This window comes from Strongylocentrotus purpuratus, unplaced genomic scaffold (assembly GCF_000002235.5).
Source record: "Strongylocentrotus purpuratus isolate Spur 01 unplaced genomic scaffold, Spur_5.0 spur5_scaffold_18, whole genome shotgun sequence".
NCBI lineage: Eukaryota > Metazoa > Echinodermata > Echinoidea > Camarodonta > Strongylocentrotidae > Strongylocentrotus > Strongylocentrotus purpuratus.
The window spans coordinates 22,281,674-22,300,457 of record NW_022145603.1 but is presented as its reverse complement, the minus strand read 5'-3'; the positions used below and the strand labels follow the sequence as shown (position 1 = coordinate 22,300,457).

At 39.1% G+C, this 18,784-nt stretch overlaps 1 protein-coding gene across 2 annotated transcripts in view; it reads left to right on the top strand.

Moving 5' to 3' along the window:
• LOC752046 (homeodomain-interacting protein kinase 2) overlaps positions 1-18,784 on the top strand; it is an 82,031-nt gene that overhangs the window by 41,092 nt on the left and 22,155 nt on the right. For both annotated transcript variants that reach the window (XM_030989473.1, XM_030989474.1), the window contains exons 3-7: positions 70-193; positions 5,124-5,243; positions 13,876-14,018; positions 14,959-15,087; positions 16,117-16,291. In XM_030989473.1, coding sequence (XP_030845333.1) covers positions 70-193; positions 5,124-5,243; positions 13,876-14,018; positions 14,959-15,087; positions 16,117-16,291 — 691 coding nt within the window. The remainder of the gene's footprint in view (positions 1-69; positions 194-5,123; positions 5,244-13,875; positions 14,019-14,958; positions 15,088-16,116; positions 16,292-18,784) is intronic.

The window sequence follows — 18,784 nt, the reverse complement described above, 5'->3', positions numbered from 1 at the left end:
CAATGCTGATGATGCCTTTTCCTCTTGTTTCTCTCTTTCCCTTTCCGATTCCTGTTATGATTCTTGCAGGGCCCCGGAAATCATACTGGGACTCCCGTTTTGTGAAGCCATCGATATGTGGTCCCTTGGATGCGTGGTCGCGGAGCTCTTCCTCGGCTGGCCGCTCTATCCGGGAGCCTCGGAATACGATCAGGTAAGGGTTTGGATCAACATTTTTGTTTTCAAATTGGCAATGCTGGTGTGTTTGTTTTACTGTTAAGTTGCCTCCGAAAAAATATTGTGTAACATAATGGAAAGTTTTTTGTTTTTTTAAAGGAGGAAATGTCATGTATGTTGCAACTAAACAGCCAATGCAAATCACACTGATGTTCTTAACATGATTGTGTATTACATTGCTGCATATTGCATTAATGTACAATACAGTACTGTACATTACATTAACGTATCATTGTACAATGTACATTACATTGATACAATGTACATTGCATCTAATCTATCCATGTACTTTACATCAATGACATGCAACACAGTCCACTGATGTACTTGTACATATTCATGATTTGCGTACATTACAATGAGCATAATTGATGCACATACTTGATACATCTTTTATGACATGCCATCAACTTTTCCAGTCTTTTCATTGTGCAAAACGGCAGGCAGAGAGAATTTAATAATATCTCACTCAAATCAACCTTAACCGAAACATGGGTTGAAACTCGCACGTTACCCATACCAGCAACTCTGACTTGGAGAGGAAGTCTTTAATGAATTTCACAGAATCGTTGTCGGGAACTCGGTCCCCCCACCTGGATTTGCGTTGTAATGTAATAAAGTAATCTGATTCGAGGCCTAACACTTGGCAGCATAGGCGCCCGGCACCCCAGAAATATAAACAAGTCAGGAAATAACAACCAACGGGGCATGCTGAACATGTAATCATTTGTGTCGTATCAATCAATAGGTAAATATGCACACATATGAAAGAACGCACCTTGGTTAGAGGTTGAACTGGGTTTGCCCTGGCAGGAAAGCTTCCAAGTTTTAACAAAATAAATACAGAAGTGAAATGTAAACCACGGTCACGTTATATGAAGAGTCACGAGATCCAAATCGATCGAGGATTTTTAAAAGTGAGATTCATATCAATTGTAACTTTGTGCACAAGTTGACTATTAATTTTTTAATCAATCAGAGGTCTTATTGTTTTTTAATCAACCCAAACTCTTTATATTACAAGGCATACATATGTAGAAACACCAAAAATAAACATCGTTCAAAATATCCTGAAAACTTTTAGACTCTTTTGTGTAAACCCCCCCCCCCCCCAATGTCTTTACAAACTCCTTGCAATGATCCATCCAAGAAGGTGGTTTCAAGAACTTTTATAGCTTACTACAGCAGTTGAATTCCTTTATAACGCCTTTTGTTGTATAGCCACAGGTTGGCTTGATTATTTTGTTCCCTCAATACAAATGAAAAAATGAAAATTTATAGTTTCATACAAATTTGATAATTTCCTGCAGTAAGTTTAGGTACAAATTATCTTCTAAATTCCACAGGAGAAATCTCTTTTTTAATATTTTTTTTTATCACAGGGAAACATAGGACCTATTTTAATTTGTAAGTTCCTTCCCCTGTACATCCCCCACCCCCATAAGGATTGTATGACGAATGAGGGGGAGAGGGAAAGGGAAAATATGCTTTGCAGAAAGTTATTCACAATCCTTTAGATGATACTTGAACGGAACATAAAAACAAAAAGTCACAAGGAGGAAGAATCATATTTCAAGTGACTACACAAATAATTTACCAGAACAGGATCCTACTTCTATTATTTTATTATTGTAAGAAGACTCGACCACAATCTATTGCATTTGCAGTACACAAGAATATTGGCTCCATAGGTATTAGGGGTTCACGAGGCACCAAAACTCATGAGGATGACCTGAAAAGGATGGGACTGTGCTCTGCAAAAATAAATCTCAAGGAAGAATGGTATTTCAAGTTGCGCCAAAAATAATTCTCCAGAAAGGATCCTGCCTTTTTTATTTTAAGCTTTGACCACAGTCTATTGCAGTACACACAAATATTGGCTCCATAGGCATTAGGAGTTCACGAGGCACCCAAACTCGTGGAGAAGACATGAAAACCATGGCATGGGACTGTGCTCTGTAAAAAAAAATCTCAAGGCGGAAGAATTATATTTTAAGTGACTCCAAAAATAATTCTCCAGAAAAGGATCCTGTTTGTTTAATCTTGAGCCTGGACCACAATTGTTTGCAGTGCACAAGAATATTGGCTCCACAGGCATTAGGGGTTCATGCAGCCCCAAAACTCTTGGGAGATGACATGAAAACAATAGCATGGGACTGTGCTTTTTTTTTTTAAATCTCAAGGAAGAAGAACAATATTTCAAGTGACTCCAAAAATAATTATCCAGAAAAGGATCCTGCTTCTATTATTGTTAGCCTCGGCCACGATCTTTTGTGGTACACAAGAATATTGGCTCCAAAGGCATTAGGGGTCCACATGACGTGAAAACGATTGTATGGGACTCTGCTCTTAAAGCAGGAACTTAAAATGTTGCCTCGGGGGCTCAAGGGGGGAAGGGGCCACTTATTTTTAGAAAGTGTCATCTGACGTCGTCGGTTTGAGGGAACCCAACACCGATATCCCAGTGTGGGGACTAGAGTCATGAAGAAGCCCAGTTGAGCTAAGATTAGAAATAGTGCAAATAGGATTTAGCGTTATATTTAGGTTGCAGTGTACTCGTAGGTGGATGTCGAGAGTCATGCGGTAAAATTCAGATACAACCGTTATTCACAGGAAAAAAATATTTAATTTTTTTTTGGTGGGGGGGGGGGGGGGGGTGGGAGGCTACTTTTCAAGCTTGCTTGCATGAAAATGACACTCTTTAATTTGTTTTGCATTGAACTATGCAATTTTGGGGGGCTCTTTTATGACTTTCGGGGGCTCTTTTTGGCATTTCGGGGCTAATTTGCCCCAAGCCCCCATGTATCCCCCCTGGTTATTCATGTTGTAAGGTACAACAATGTTAGTTACAAGCGTGAAAGATTGCATTTATTTTGGGGTTGCAGTAAATATGAACATTTTCAACGGGTTTAAATTGAGCAGAAATTAAACTGACTTTCACTTGGTGTATATGTATAGAGAGGAAAGCTAAGTTTAGATTAAAAATGCCCACACCAATCTATGTGAGTGGGACCATCGCAAGCTATGTTGTCCAATAATAGCACATTACACAGCTTTCGGGGGAGGATGATTTAGGGTCAACTCCTCATTCAAAGGAAACAAGTTTATTGCTTTGATGGCCGGTTTATAAAAAGAACACGAGCATGAATGTGTCGGACTACAGCCTGCGATATCTGAGAATAGCACAACACACTGGGGGCTAAGGAGGATGAGGGAAATTTATTTTAAGACTGAGAAGAAAGATGGAGAAATGATAACTCGCTTTTGAACATACGTTGCCTGAGTGTCCGATATTTGTCACGACACATCCCCCTCATTAGTATGACAACACGGGTGTCTAATCGGGAAGGGGAAGAAGTAATTATAGAACCGACAAGGAAATTGTAACTCGATGACCTTTATGAGTTGACGTTTTGGAAATGGTCATTTTCCAGTTGATAACACAAGGGGTCATGTGGGGTTCAATGTCTAAAGATTGCCAAGAAGTTTGTTGTACGAGAAAGCGGGAGTTTGAAACCGATTAGAAATATGTGTACATGTACATGTTAAATAAAGAGTACAATATCTGAAGTCCATTTAACCAACTTACTTTATGTAAATGTATTCAGCACCATAATCTTCTTTATTTTTTGCTGAAGGATTGTATGGCGAGGAAAAGTACCTTGTGAAGTTTTGAAAAAAATAATTGTTATAGTTTTCATTTCAAGAGAAATTTCAATTCATAAGTTTACATGTAGCCGAGATACAAAAAACAAAAACAAGCAAATAATTTAAAAAGACACTTAAACAAATACATAAACAAAGAAACAATCCAGTGCATTGGACTAGAATGTTCATTGTTAAATATGGCATGGTTGTCAATTGATGTTGTATTTTGCTGAAAACGTTTCACTCTCTATCTATTGTTTTTCAATGGTTACATGTATGGGACTGCCAGTCATGCTGTAAAGAATGTGTTTCACTTTATAACGACGTGCGATTTGTAGTCTATTTTCAAGGCTTTCACTTTCAATTTCTATTTTGATGGCATCTTCATGCATAAGTGGTTAAATACAACTTGTAAAATATCTTTCACTTTTAAATCCCTCAAAAATACTATACTTATAGAATGGTAAACCATTTTCAGCTAGTTTGGGAGACAAGAATAGTGGTCTTTATGTACAGATTTCTTAAGTAGAGGTTTCAATGAGAAATCATTTCAAGGGAAACAAGAATTTTGACCTTTATAGTAAGGCTGTGAAGGGTAGTCGAATGCTCGAGTACCCGCACGGTTGACAACTACTTGGGTACGATTTCTCGTACCCGAATATTCGGCCGCAAAAAAAAAAAAAAAATTAAAATGTCCAGGCCGACGCTTACCCGTGCCTGGGTGAGCGGCGGCCGCTGGCATGGTGCCGTCGGTAAAATGTTTCTCAACTCAAGCACTGTCAAACTCACCACTCAGAAACTGGGACCAAATGTCTGGATTTCTGCTTGGACTTGGAGGAAAATGGATTATTCTGCCATCCTTGGTTTTTAAAACAGCATTGTTCACTGTTATTATTATTATTATTAAATCGGCGCCTTCAACTGCAACTCAAAGTAAAATTGCATGCGTTTTCGGCGACAGAACTGGGATACTGCTCCAGTGGTATGTATGGTGGTGGCAAAAAAAAAAAAAATCCAAAAAAAATCCAAAAAAAAAAAAAATCCAAAAAAATTCCAAAAAAATTCAACAAAAAAAAAAAAAAAACACATGGCGTCCGAATACTCGAGTATTCCCTTGTAAGCATAGGAGTGTACTCGGGTACCTCATTACACTGTTGTGCACAGCCTTACTTTATAGACAGGTGGTCTCTACACTGTTGATCAAGTTTCCCTGAAGTACAATAAATGACATTTTTCTTTTCTTGTTTTCTCATCCATAGATCCGTTACATCTCCCAGACGCAAGGCTTGCCAGCTGAACATCTGCTGAGCGCAGCGACCAAGACAACGCGCTTCTTCAAGAGGGATATCGAGTCCAACTTTCCACTATGGAGATTAAAGGTAATAGTTAGCAAGATAAAACGTTTAAAGGGAGGTTATTTTACCATATAATGTATTTTCAGCCGATAATTTTTGGTGAAGGCGTACGTATAGTGATTTCCGGTTCCTATATGGGCACGTCATCAGTTGGTGTTGCATTGTGGGACACGGCTGTCAACACATTGGTGAATTGTGAGCAGCAGGTGGCAGTATAATATGTAAATCTGAAGTAGTGTCAGTAGTATGCCTTTAAATGAAATAGAAATGAAAATATGCAGAATATAAAGAATAAATAGTAAGCCAGCTTTTCTGTAATGTATTACTGCAAGTCATAATACAAACCAAAAGCCTTCACAATGGCAAGGGCTTGTAATCTAATGAGATTCAGAGCAATGAACTGTGAAACAGATATTCAGAAGTGATGATCATTATGCCGACAAAAGGAATAACAATCGAGATAAATCTGATATCCAAATATCAAAAAGCAAAATTAGCATTCCCAACATGTAAATCACGATTGCTATCTCTAGAGAACGAGCAGCAGATTTGCAAGAGAAATGGCTAAATTATTCATACGTAAATCTACCGTGACAGATAAAGGCTACGTCAGTGGAAGCAACGGTGATAAAATCAATGCTTGTACGTAAATCTGCATTGTTCTATTAAAGGATACAGAGAATCCCGAGTGCAAGGCTGGTCATGTAGAAACACTACACTACGTAACTCCCACCCACCCTTCCTACATAGGTAACACATTGAGTGGTGTAGTCTTCGTGGACGGGCTGCAAGTTGAATCTCAAGTGTCCCTCAACACATTGAGTGGTGTAGTCTTCGTTGACAGGCTACAAGTTGAATCTAAAACGTCCATCTGTTCTCATCTGCCGTATATAACACATTGATTTAAATGTACCACTCGCCCTTCCTACATACAAGTGGGAGTTTCTGGCTTTACAGTTGTTTTCTTGTGCCCATCCTTTTGTTTCTACTGGTGATCCTGTAGGGAAGGAATGAATAACATAGGTTGGGTCTGGTGGCAGAGACTAACCACTCCGCACCTGTTGTCTCTATAGATGCTATACCCATGTTAGTACTACGTGCAGATGGCAAGGACCCGTTTAAGAACTACATGTAGATACTAATTAACATAGCCTAAGTGCGGCTTCGTTTAGCATTCTACACACAGTTAGGCTATGTGTCAGAGGACCCCTTTCTCACTGGACACATTTCAGCGTTCACATTCGAAACATTAGCCGTCACATTTCAAATGGAGGTGTTCACATATGAAATTTTACGTAGCACACATGAGATAATTATCTGGTCATATCAGGGGAAATTTCTGTCCCATCAGAGCTTCGAATTTGTTATGCTAATTTCAAGGGGAGGGTGGGGGCAGTCATGTTGATGACAATATGAAAATTCACCACATCCTTGGGCAGCCTCATTTGTTGATATACCCTGACATGAATTTTGAATTTTCACTATACAATGCTAGATGACTTCTTCTTTTTTCTTTTTTCCTTTCTTTTTTGGGGGAGGGGGGGGGGGGGGGGGGTCCATTTCTTTATTTAGCAGAGCCCAATGAATTTTTACATGAATTTTCAATTTTGCCAACCATCTTGCGGAGTGAGGAAATCTATTGTACCGTATGTTCATGTGCGTGTAAGGAAATGATATAGGCCTGCATGTAATTCAAACTTTTTGAAAGTCACTGGTAGGCTCATGATGATTTTGCTTTGGATAAACTTGTCAGAGTTAACATTCACGAGCTATTGAATTCTTAGAACCAAAGTATTGTGCATCAATGCTCAGATTGAACCTGGTGTGCACAAAATCATGATTTGCAATGAGAATGACATACACCTAATTTTGCCAGTGTGAAAGGACCCTAGCATTCAGACATGCACACTATACCCTCCCTCCCCTTCCCTCCCCACCCCCATCTATAGATAATCGTGTCATGTAACAGTCATGGCTATATCATATCTTCGTTGTTGTTTTCCACTGACATGAAATGTACACATGATTCACATCGCTTCCAAATGTCAATGACATGACACATGACCAATGTTTCTCCATGTTGCGGTGGTGTTCGTTGATAGCGGGGATGCCAAAATGTCTGCATGGTTGAACATTGGAAGGGAATTCTGACTTAGACGAAACCGTAATGAGAGAGGCACTATGTACAGTACTTTAGGAATGCCAGATTTAGTTTTAAGGGGGAGGGGCTGCGGGGTCCAATTTTGCCGTTTCGATTTCATTATTTCACTAAAAGACAAACGGATAACAACAGGAAGAAAGAAAAAGCAGGCAAATGAAAAATTATTAAAATACAAAGAAATGTAGCAAAGCATTTTGGAAAGTTGAAACAAGTCATAGAATGTGGCGTGCATTGAAATGATATGTAAGCATCAATTCCAAGAGCGGTGATATCAGGTTGCGTACCCTCATTTCAGACAGAGAGAGAATGAGAGAGGGAGAAAGAGAGAGACAGACAGAGAGAGACAGACAGAGAGAGACAGACAGAGAGAGAGAGATAGACAGAGAGAGATGGGGGAGAGAGAAAGAGAGAGATAAAAAACCAATGAGGGAAGACAGGCAAGAGAGTTAAATTGGCAACCCTTTGGCAGATGAACGAAATGAAAGGCAGGCCTTAAATTTCGTCATTTTTAGGGCAAGGCCAGTTTGGCCTTGAGTACCTCATATTTTTAAGGGCACCAAGGCCAAAATATTTTTACAAAAAGGGCATCGAGGCCAAAATATTTTACAAAAAGGGCATCGAGTATGAGGCCAAAAAAATTGATTCTATTTTTGTTAGATGTCATGTGTATTTTATGAAACTTGTGCGGGATCAATTTCCCATGACTTTTAGCACCAGCTTCTTCACAGAATGTATAGAGGTCTACAGTACATACAAACAAGGCGGCGGCCCGCAAGCCTTAGATTTAGCAGCCAGGAGCAAGGGGCAATTTTTTTTTTAAGTTGCCCTTTGCCACGGGAATTTACCAGAGCAAGGGGCAATTTTCCAAAAAGAGATAGGCCCCCTTATCTAATCATAAGTTCAAAGAGAGTCTACAAATGTTAATTTCATAATGTGAATAGATCGAACGATCAATTTAATAACTTTTTAATCTTAACAATATGAACAGGAAAGATTGATTAAGAACATCAAACTTGCACATTAAACAGTATTTTAAAGTAACTAAAAATATTGATGAGCAAATGAATAAATAAATTGTCAATTTCACAAACACGAAAGTCAGAAGGACTTGGCAAGTTTACCGGGCCGGGTATCCCAAATCAAAATCGCACCTCACACACAAACCTTCCGCCACTCTCTCGGTAGTAGGAGCAAATTTGAAGAAATTATCTTTTTAACTGTTGTATAGAAAGGTCTAGATAGGCCTAACTAATGAAATAAGATGTAAAAATGTCCTTATCAGGGAATAATTTTCAGCAAAAAAATTGCATAGCAAAACTGCTATACAAAATAATTTTTGCATAGCAGTTGGATAAATTTGTATCGCAATTTTTTTCTCATATAGCAAAGCGCACATTTTCAGCCCACTACAATAAGATGAATGTACATGTAAACATGGTGGGTGTACTCACATTTCTAGTCCTCAACACTTGCTGCAGTGACAGTAAACAAACAACTCCCAGGTACGATCATCGCGCACATGCGATGCATGTAATTAGATCCCACGTGCATTGTCATTGCATTGTGCAATGATCGCGCGAACCATGCCTCAAAACAACAATCGCGGTTAGAAGGTGATCGTAGCATGCCATGTGCTTGCGCGACAATGGGTGTATGTGTATAAGCTTCACGGTTAGAGAGTGACTGCAGTATACTTCACGCACAGTAGTTACGCTGTAAATGCAAACATACAAGTGCGAGTGAGTAGCCAATTTCGCGATCGCCGGCCCTGTATTCTGATTACAGGGCCGGCGATCGCGAAACGGGCTACTCACTCGCACTTGTACTGAGGTGTGATGAGCTAGCCTAGTAATTCAGATTATTCAGATCGCGAAACGGGCTTCTCACTCGCACTTATACTTGTACAGAGGTGGGATGAGCCCGCCCTTAAACATGTATGTTTGCATTTGCATCGCAGCAATTGCGATTCATAAAAAAAGATGTGTAGCAAATGGCTGAAAATGCGTCGCAAATTGCGATGCGATACCGGGAAAATTATTCCCTGCCTTATAGACATTCGACAGCTGAAAGTGACACGCTCAGCTCAGTTGCGTAACGTGCATTCACGAAACCAAAATCGTTCCTCGCACACACACTCTCGCCACTTTTGGTGGGAAGCTGTCGGGCTGGAAGTTTGCCAGCGAAACCGATGCACCCTCGGAGATTCGCAGCGCGTAATTTTACCGGGACTCGAAACGTTCGTCTTGGGAAGCTGGCGGGGTAGCTTTTTGAAGCGAGGTCGGCTGGTGGCAAAATGAGAGTAACTACGATCGAGAACATCGTAGGTGTTCTTAACTTATTAATAAGATAATTCTAAATTCTATTTGAGATAAAATAATAAACTAGACCTACAAACAAACCTCGACAGATCTCTAATGACTATTTGAATGCTTGTTTATTTCTCCATTTGACGATTTGTTTTCTTGATCCTGGCCTTCGATTTGTACGTACGTACGTACGTGCGTGCGTCAACAGCATGCACCATATGCATATCATGCGATCGCGTGATTGTACGTGCGCTAGCGCATTGCCTATATAATAACAAAGGGCGCATTTTCACGGCACTTGCGCCTTATTAAAGCACTAAATACGAAGCTAGAAGAGAGCTCGTGGGCGGCAGACTGTTCGTGATTCGTGTATTTTTACTGTTCTAATAATTTATGGGCGCATTTTCACGAAAAACACTTGCGCCTTGCCGTCTAGTTTTAGATGATTATGGGCGCAATTGGTGGTTTTATGTGCGCAAATTTAAAAAAAAAAGGGCACGTCCAGTTGGAAAAAAAGGCACGTCGGCCAGTTTGAAAAAAAGGGCACGGCCTTTTTGGCCGTGAATTTATCTTTTTTTGGGAGGGCACCGCGGCCAGTCATAGGGGCATCGACGGCCTGGCCGTCGATGGCCGTCGATTAATTTAAGGCCTGGAAAGGGAATGTGTTTTCAGAGAAAGAGCGAGAGTGGGAGAGTGACAGAGAAAGAGGGAGACAGAGATAGATAGAGAGGTGAAAGAGAGAAAGAGAGACAGAGGTAGAGAGAGAGAGAGAGAGTGATAAAACCAATGAAAGAAGACAGGCAAGATCTGTAAATTGGGAACCCTGTGGCAGATGCACGAAATGAAAGGGAATGTGTCTTCAGAGTTTATGTTGTGCCTGGAATTTAATTGCTGTCTGGGTGATTAATAGTGGTATCACCTTTCTAAAGCTGGCAGCATCTCCACTATCTTATTTGATTTTATTTGAAAGTGAAACCATACATGGAGTTTTGGACAATGCACAAATGCCAGGTTGTGATACAAATGCTTGGATCAAGAGGGTCTTGTGACTCTCATTAGGCCTGTCTTCATCAGCTTGAGCTTGCCAAATAACCTGCTACTTTAACTATCACGATCGCAATTAGCGGGATATTTGGTCGAGAAAATATCTAGAGAAATCTTGGTCTTGTTTCCAAAATATCCCGTTATTTAGGAAATAGCGGGCTCATTTGTGCCGTCCAAGCTAGTTTGTAATGAGCGTATCGATCTGGTGAAGTCGCAATTTCGAGCTTCGGGATAATAAGTAACCGAGTCTGAAAATAGCGAGTTATTGATATTTTCTAATTGTCCCTTAGGCTTGTGTAAAGTTGAGTTGTAGCATTTGGAAAAACTGAAACCAAAACACACACAAACAAAGAAACAAACAAACATCTGGGATTAAAAGGATCCGGTAAGTTTGTCTCAGATTCTGAAACAAAATCCTGGATTTAGCTCATGGTACAACGATAATTATAAACCTTTAGGTCAGTCAGGAACCCCATGACTTTAACAAGCCGATTGCCTGTCCGATTATCAAGATATTTATGATTGGATTTACAAATTTACAGTCAATTGGGGAAAACCGGTCACTCAAAGATTTTTTTCCTTTTGCGGCACTTCTTGATCGTTTTGAAGCACAATTTTTTTAGGGCTTCAATATTACACCATATCACAGACACTGATAACACATAGGTCCGTGCATCTCAGATTGAACCTTGTTAAATGATGCCTTTAAAGGAAAAGATGAAGCCACACATGGTTGTCAGCATCATAATTACCAAGAAAAAACAAAACATCAGAATAACCAAGAAATTTTGATGGGATTCTTCTTTTGTATGACGTGATTTGGCGGAAAATGCTGTGCTATCATTTTCCTTAAACAAATTCCCAACTTTTACATAAACCACATTACAAACTTCATCCCTAGACCCAACACTATACCTTAACCTGTATTTCTTACATTTGTTTTAAATGCTTATAATTGATTTGTAATGTTTCGTTGGAAACATGAATAAATTTGAATTTTGAAATTTGAACCTAAATCCCAATCCTAATCCTTAATCTAAACCTATACTGAAATCTAAACCTAAACCGAAATCTAAACCTAAACTTTAACCTAAACCTAAATCTAACCTCACTGAAAACCAAATAGCAACCCTAACCCTAACCCTATACTCTATTGTCGCAAGAGCAAAGGTCTGATCACTGCAAAAACATGTCCTCATACATCTATTCCAATTTTGTAACATGGCCCCAAAGGTTAAAATTTGCTGGCAGCGCCCATGGCACAGACGTTCACCTACATGTATAGGCGACAAAATGTTCATGCCTGTTGCAAACTAAAGAGACATAACATTGTCACCCACACACTCTGTCTGGCTGGAATACAACTAGCACCTCGAGATGAATCACGAGAATAGGAAAGAGAGGAGTACCGTAGCTCCGACATTTCTGTTCATGATTTGGACAAAGTCCAGCTTGTTCAGGTGAAACTTCTCCCCAGAACAGGAGGTATTAAAATGTCTTTTAAAGGTCAAATACATTCTGCAGGAGGAAGCTTTCTTGTTTATTGATCTGTCTCTTGACATTGTAGTCATCTTCTCTTTCGCAGAAAAAGAACAAAAAAGAGAGACAAAGAAAAATGATTTTCAAAAAGTTTGAACAAAGGAAATGCCAATTTATTCATGATTATGAGACAGATAAAAAAAAAATGAAGACGATCTGTCAGGAATCATTAGTACTTTTGTTAAAGTTGGACTTCAGATACAATCATATAAGAGGCAGGTCACTTAGGAAGGGTAAACAGCTCTGTGAAAAGAATAGAAGGGGGAGGGTCAGGGCAGGTTGCCCCCAGACTTTTGGAACAACCCTTTTCAGTTGAAGAAAGGGCTGTTTTCCTATGAAGATAATGCACACGAAGTATAGTATTATAAGCCTATTTATCATTTCCCCTACTTTACAAAGATTGCATCACTAAAAATTCTGTTTGAAGCTTATTATTTATAGATGTAAGTACATGAATTTTCATCAAAGTTAATTCAAATTCCTTGCAAATGAGGCTTTCCTTTCGCAATTTTTTCATCATTATTCCCTGAGTCATGTTGCAATGTTAGGCGGGCCTGGGAATTGTTTACCTAGAAGTGCCTGGATTTTCACGCTATCGGCCAATTTTTTCTTCCATTTCGTGTTAATGCCAACTTTTTAGCAACCAAGTCTTTCCATTGTGAGTCTTCTGGGATGGTGGGATTGAAAGACAAAAGAGAAAAGAAATTGGCAAAGATTGAGGTATTTTTTGCGATGACAGAGTCGTGAAACCCGAGCTCTCCCGATTGTTCTAGAAAAAAGAAATAGATGTAAAGCTTGTAAACTGTAGCATGTGAAGGTGCTGCATGAAGTTGTCCACCTTCCCAGGAGCAAGGTATTTCAGTAGGGCAGGCATTGATGGAAATAATGGAGATTTTTTTCCCTCTCTTTGAGATGCATTGTTAGATGTAGATCTAACCACTTCCAAGGCTTTATTTAAATAGATAATCACATGGTCAATTTCTATCCAAGTCAAGTCCTTACTTCAACCTCGGACTGAGAGTTTACTAAACACTAACCCTCGCCCTCATCATAACACTAGACTAACCTAACATCCTGTTGTAACCCAAACCCCAATAATGCCTTTTCCAAACAAAACCTAGAACAAACGGCTCCTTGAACAGATTTTGCTAGCAGTCCAAATGGTGTTCGACTATTGAGTCAATTTTGCATTTATTCAAAATATAAGTTTCAAATATTAGTTTCAAATATAAGTTCATTTCATTAGCAGGACATTTTCCTTGACTGGCAAAATATTTGCCCTCACTACCCAAGAGGAGAACTCTTTAAAACCCCTCTGCACTAGTTTTGCCATCAGTTTATCTCATCAAATCAGCTCTCAATTAACATAAGAAAAAGGGCATCATGGGGGATCAACGAGTACTGCTAAGGCACTGTTGGCTGTATAGAGGGCGCAAGTAGCTATAAGTAGTGCAACGGGGCTTCAATATTCCCCACTTTTCAAATATTGCAAATCATTACATGCATCACCCTGACCTTACAAGTGAATAATGATATCATCGCAATCACCTCGTAATCCGAAGTGACAGTTGAACAAAGAATTATCTGTGTGTTTCCATTTTGACAGAACCCTGAGGAGCACGAGACAGAGACGAGTGTGAAATCCAAGGAAGCGAGGAAGTACATCTTTAACTGCCTGGATGACATCGCTGGGGTCAACCTGCCGACTGACCTGGAAGGAAGTGACTACCTGGCAGAGAAGGCTGACAGGTAATGTACACTTCCTGTTTGTGACCTAAGGATCAAGGTCATGCTGCGCTGACTAGGGATATATTTTGCATGGCTAGTATTGTATTTCAAGGGATTTAAAGTAGGTTGGTTGGGGTGGGAGAAATGATCAACAGGTTGACTTGAAGACCGACCTGGAAAGAAGTCAATATCTGGCAGGGAAGGATTACAGGTAAATTATACTTCCTGTACGTGACCTTAGACTTGAGGTCATGCTACTCTGACTGGGGGGAGATATTTCTGCATGGCTAGTATTGTTTTTCATGGGATTTATAGAAGGTGGGGGGGGGGGGGGGGATCAACTGGTTGACTTGCGGACCGACCTGGAAGGAAGTGAATACCTGGCAGGGAAGGATGACAGGTGTAACAAACACTTCCTGTACGTGACCTTAGACTTGAGGTCGCACTGCTCTGATTAGCAGGATATTTTCCCGTGGCTTGTGTAGTGGTGGCGGGGAGAGGGAATTTGAAGAGAGATGATTACCTGGGTGACTTGCCAGAGCGACCTGGAAGGAAGTGAATACCTGGCAGAGAAGACTGACAGGTGTAACAAACACTTCCTGCTCGTGACCTTAGATGTGCAGTCATGATACAGTGACTAACAAGAAGCTTGTCTAGTATAGATTCATGGGAGTTCAAAGAGTAAACAATTTTGTTTCCTTTTAGTACGATGTACATGTACATGTATGAAGAAGGAATCAGTAGAAATAACCAAACTACAATGTTTTCTTTCGTTCATGTAGACAAGTTTGTTAAACTGCTGAAAAAGATATCATTAGTGAAAGCCCTTTCATTCTCTCATCAGTTGATACTCTCGTTGGCAAAGTTGAAAGATTGGAATAAATGTTTTATTGTTGTAGTTTACAAGCTGTATGCATATGAATGAATGAAGTAAGTCTGTGATGTTTGTTTTTCTGTGTAGGCGAGAGTTTGTTGAACTGCTGAAGAAGATGCTAACCATCGATCCGGACAAGAGGATCACTCCTCTTGAGGCCCTCAACCATCCCTTTGTTAGTCTGTCACATCTCGCCGAGTATGCTCATTGTAGGAAGTAAGTATCTGAATTTCTTCCTTCTATCTTTCCTCCTTCTCCTCCTTTCTAACCCTCTTCTAATCTCTCCTTCATCTCTCTAGAGCCCGTTTAGAGGCCCTTAGTCTGTCACATCTAGCTGAATATGCCAACTGATGTATCAGTATTATTTCCTTCTTTCTTCCTCCTTCTTCTTTTCTTCCTCCTTCTTCTTCTCTTCCTCATCCTTCTCCTCTTCCTCCTGCTCTTTTTACTTTACAAGTAATACCATGAGTAGAAGATGAGTTGAGCGAGGAAAGGAAGAAGAAATAACAAAAGGAAAAAAGTTTGGAGTGATGGTGCCCTTGAGAACCCCGAAAGAACTATTGATAACTCAAAACAAAGTTCCAGTAAATGGTTAACCGCTAATATTTTCCCACGGAAATCTTGCATTTCCTGATTAAAACATCCACAAAGAAGCTCCTGTAAAACCACAGCAACAATAATAAACAAACAATTCTATACTAAATAATATGCTTTTCAAAATGTATTTGAAGAATGGAAACTCAAAGAAATATGAACAGATTCAAAATTAGAAGTATCGTGAAGCCATTAAAAAAAAAAACATGTTTAGCGTCCCTGCCCGCTTCCTTTTTGGGGGCCACCTCCTATTTTTTTTTTTTTTTGATTTTTTGTTGATTTTTTTAAAAGAAAAATAACATGAAAAACACTGCTAAAATGGATCTATTTCTGATTTTTAAAAAAAAAATTAAAAAATGTCGGCGGCCATCTTGAAAAATAGCCCGACTGTCAGGGATAATGTACCGAGCGGCCATTTTGAAAGAAAAGAAAAAAAGGGCCTCCTCCTTCCTATTTTTCGAAAAAAACTTTTTTTATTTATTTTTTATTTGGCCTGACATTCATGGATGAAAGAGGCACTTCATAACAAATTATGATTGGGAATTCCTAACATGCATTTAACTTTAAAAATATAATTTTCAGTTATTTTATGAAAAATTTATGATTATGATTATGATTACTAACTCTGCTGTGTTATTCTCCATTGTGCAGTACCAAGGCATCTGTTCGAGCCATGGAGGTGTGCAAGCGAGGTACCCAGCTCTTCGAGAGCAACCTGCCCAGCGTCCCGGCAAGCTTTGGAGGGGTCATGACCCCGTCGGCGGCCAGCGCAGGCAACCTCAACATCGCTTTCAACAACCAGATCAATGCAGCCATTCAGAACCAGGTAAGGGAAAACTTACTTCAGCCCTTGTGCGCCACACTTCTTGAACTCAATAAAGATGAGAATAATAAAACGGTGCTTATAAAGCACTTTCCACCGAAGTCTCTAAGCACTTTAGTGACAAGAATAATTGTGATGATGAAAAAATATATTCTTGTATACAGTTCATATGAAATTATTACATAATGTCAGCACATACTTTTTGTTGTTGTATGTATTTTAGCTGCAAACAATAGCCAGTTCAGGTATCAACAGATAAATGTTGACAGCTGGTCACACCAGGAGCCCCTGTTATGAGAGTCCTTAATAGACCAAGCAATTTTGTTTACTGCTGCTCAGAAAATGCCATGTATTATCACTTATCTTTTAACAAATTATTAAAAAACAACACCAACCAAAGTAAGTACGCATTTCTAACACATCCAACAGAAGAAATTTGTGGAGCACACAACATAGTAATGCAGAAGTGTACCCATGCCTCCAAAGGACTTTATATATCATTTCCCTAGCTTTGATTCTGGCAGTCGTTATAATTAGCGGACAGTCCATTTCAAGGAATTATATTGCCTGCAGTCTATTTCAAGGAATGAATATTGCCCTGTACCCATTTTAAAGGGTTTTAACTCTGTGTATAAGGATAGGGATTAATGCCCTTTTGGCGCTAAACAGACAATCTTCAGTAAACTGGAAGGATATCAACTTGATGTAAAATGATGAGAGTTAACACCTTTTTGGCACTAAGCAGACTTATCTTCTGAAAACCGGAAGGATTTCAACTTAATGTAAAATGATGAGAGTTAACACCTTTTTGGCACTAAGCAGACTATCTTCTGAAAACCGGAAGGATTTCAACTTAATGTAAAATGATGAGAGTTAACACCTTTTTGGCACTAAGCAGACTTATCTTCTAAAAACCGGAAGGATATCAACTTGATGTAAAATGATGAGAGTTAATGCCTTTCTGGCACTAAGCAGACAATCCGAAAACCAGAAGGATATCAACTTGATATAAAATGATGAGAGTTAATGTCTTTCTGGCACTAAGCAGACAATCTTCTGAAAACCGGAAGGATATCAACTTGATGTAAAATGATGAGAGTTAACACCTTTTTGGCACTAAGCAGACTATCTTCTAAAAACCGGAAGGATATTAACTTGATGTAAAATGATGAAAGTTAACACCTTTGTGGCACTAAACAGACTATCTTCTGAAAACCGGAAGGATATCAACTTGATGTAAAATGATGAGAGTTAACGTCTTTCTGGCTCTGAACTGAAGATGTACGTGTGGCATGTGTGCAGTGACATTTTGATTGTCCATGCTCTCGCCCACAATTGCGTGGATGCCGTCGTAACCACGGAGAAACATTAGTTATTAATGGACAGTCGCCGACCTGAAGCCAAAAGCGTGACACGTTGATTGGCCAGGCTCGTCCACATACACCCACACGCAATCAGTGGAGTGGCTAAGACAAAAACAGGAGAGATATATAACAAAGCTATGAGAGATAATATAACTGTAAGAGTAATGCTCATTGTAAGTTGTACAAACATGAGCAGTGAGAAATACATTTCAATGCAATTCAACATATTTCCACAAACATTCATGTACAATGGATATGGTGAAGGTTTGAGTTACATTTTTTCTGTAAAGGATGGTTAATTATGATTTTTATGTTCTTGGAATGAGAAAATCGTATTTTATTATAATTTATTAAAATCTCCCAAGAGGTTGGAAATCGAATTTATTTAACCATACGGAAATATTATTTTTCAATGGATAGGTGAATAAATGGATGGTTTGGGTGACATGTTGATTATCCTGTAGTACACCCACACCTTATCAGTGAAGTGGCTAATGCAAAAACAGAAGAGATATATATTGAAGCTATGAGAGATAATATATCTGTAGGTGTAAAGGGTAATTGGAAGTTCTATAAGCACTAGGCAAGGAGCAAAGACAAAAATACATTTAACTGTGTTTCAACAAATTTCTAGAAACTGCAGATCTCTTTCTGTAAAGGTTACTAGCAAGCTCTACATGCACTATTTTAGCAATTTGAAAAGAGTTACCCACAATTTCTACAGAAATATTGAAGCTTATTAGTGATGATTATTTTACACCAGTCTATTTTTTGCCCTCATGTTTAAGATAATTAAAGAAAATTCTGATCTCTTTTCTTTGACCTACTTTATGTTTGCAAATCGGGTAAAATATGGTGAATTCAACGTATGTTAAAAAAGTCCATATCTCCTTTTTTTTCCTCCAAAGACTAACGTCATTGCATTGATGATACTAGTTGTCATAGCGACGGACATAGTTGATTGTTTTTCCATCTGTAGACAATACCATCTGAGTCAACACAAAACTTGTTGCTATAAATTAACCAATTGGATATTAGCATGTACAGTGGCCCCATAAAACTGGGCTTTTAAAACAACAATGTAATTTAAGGACTTGCTGTGAAACTGCAGACATGTGATTTAAACATTCAA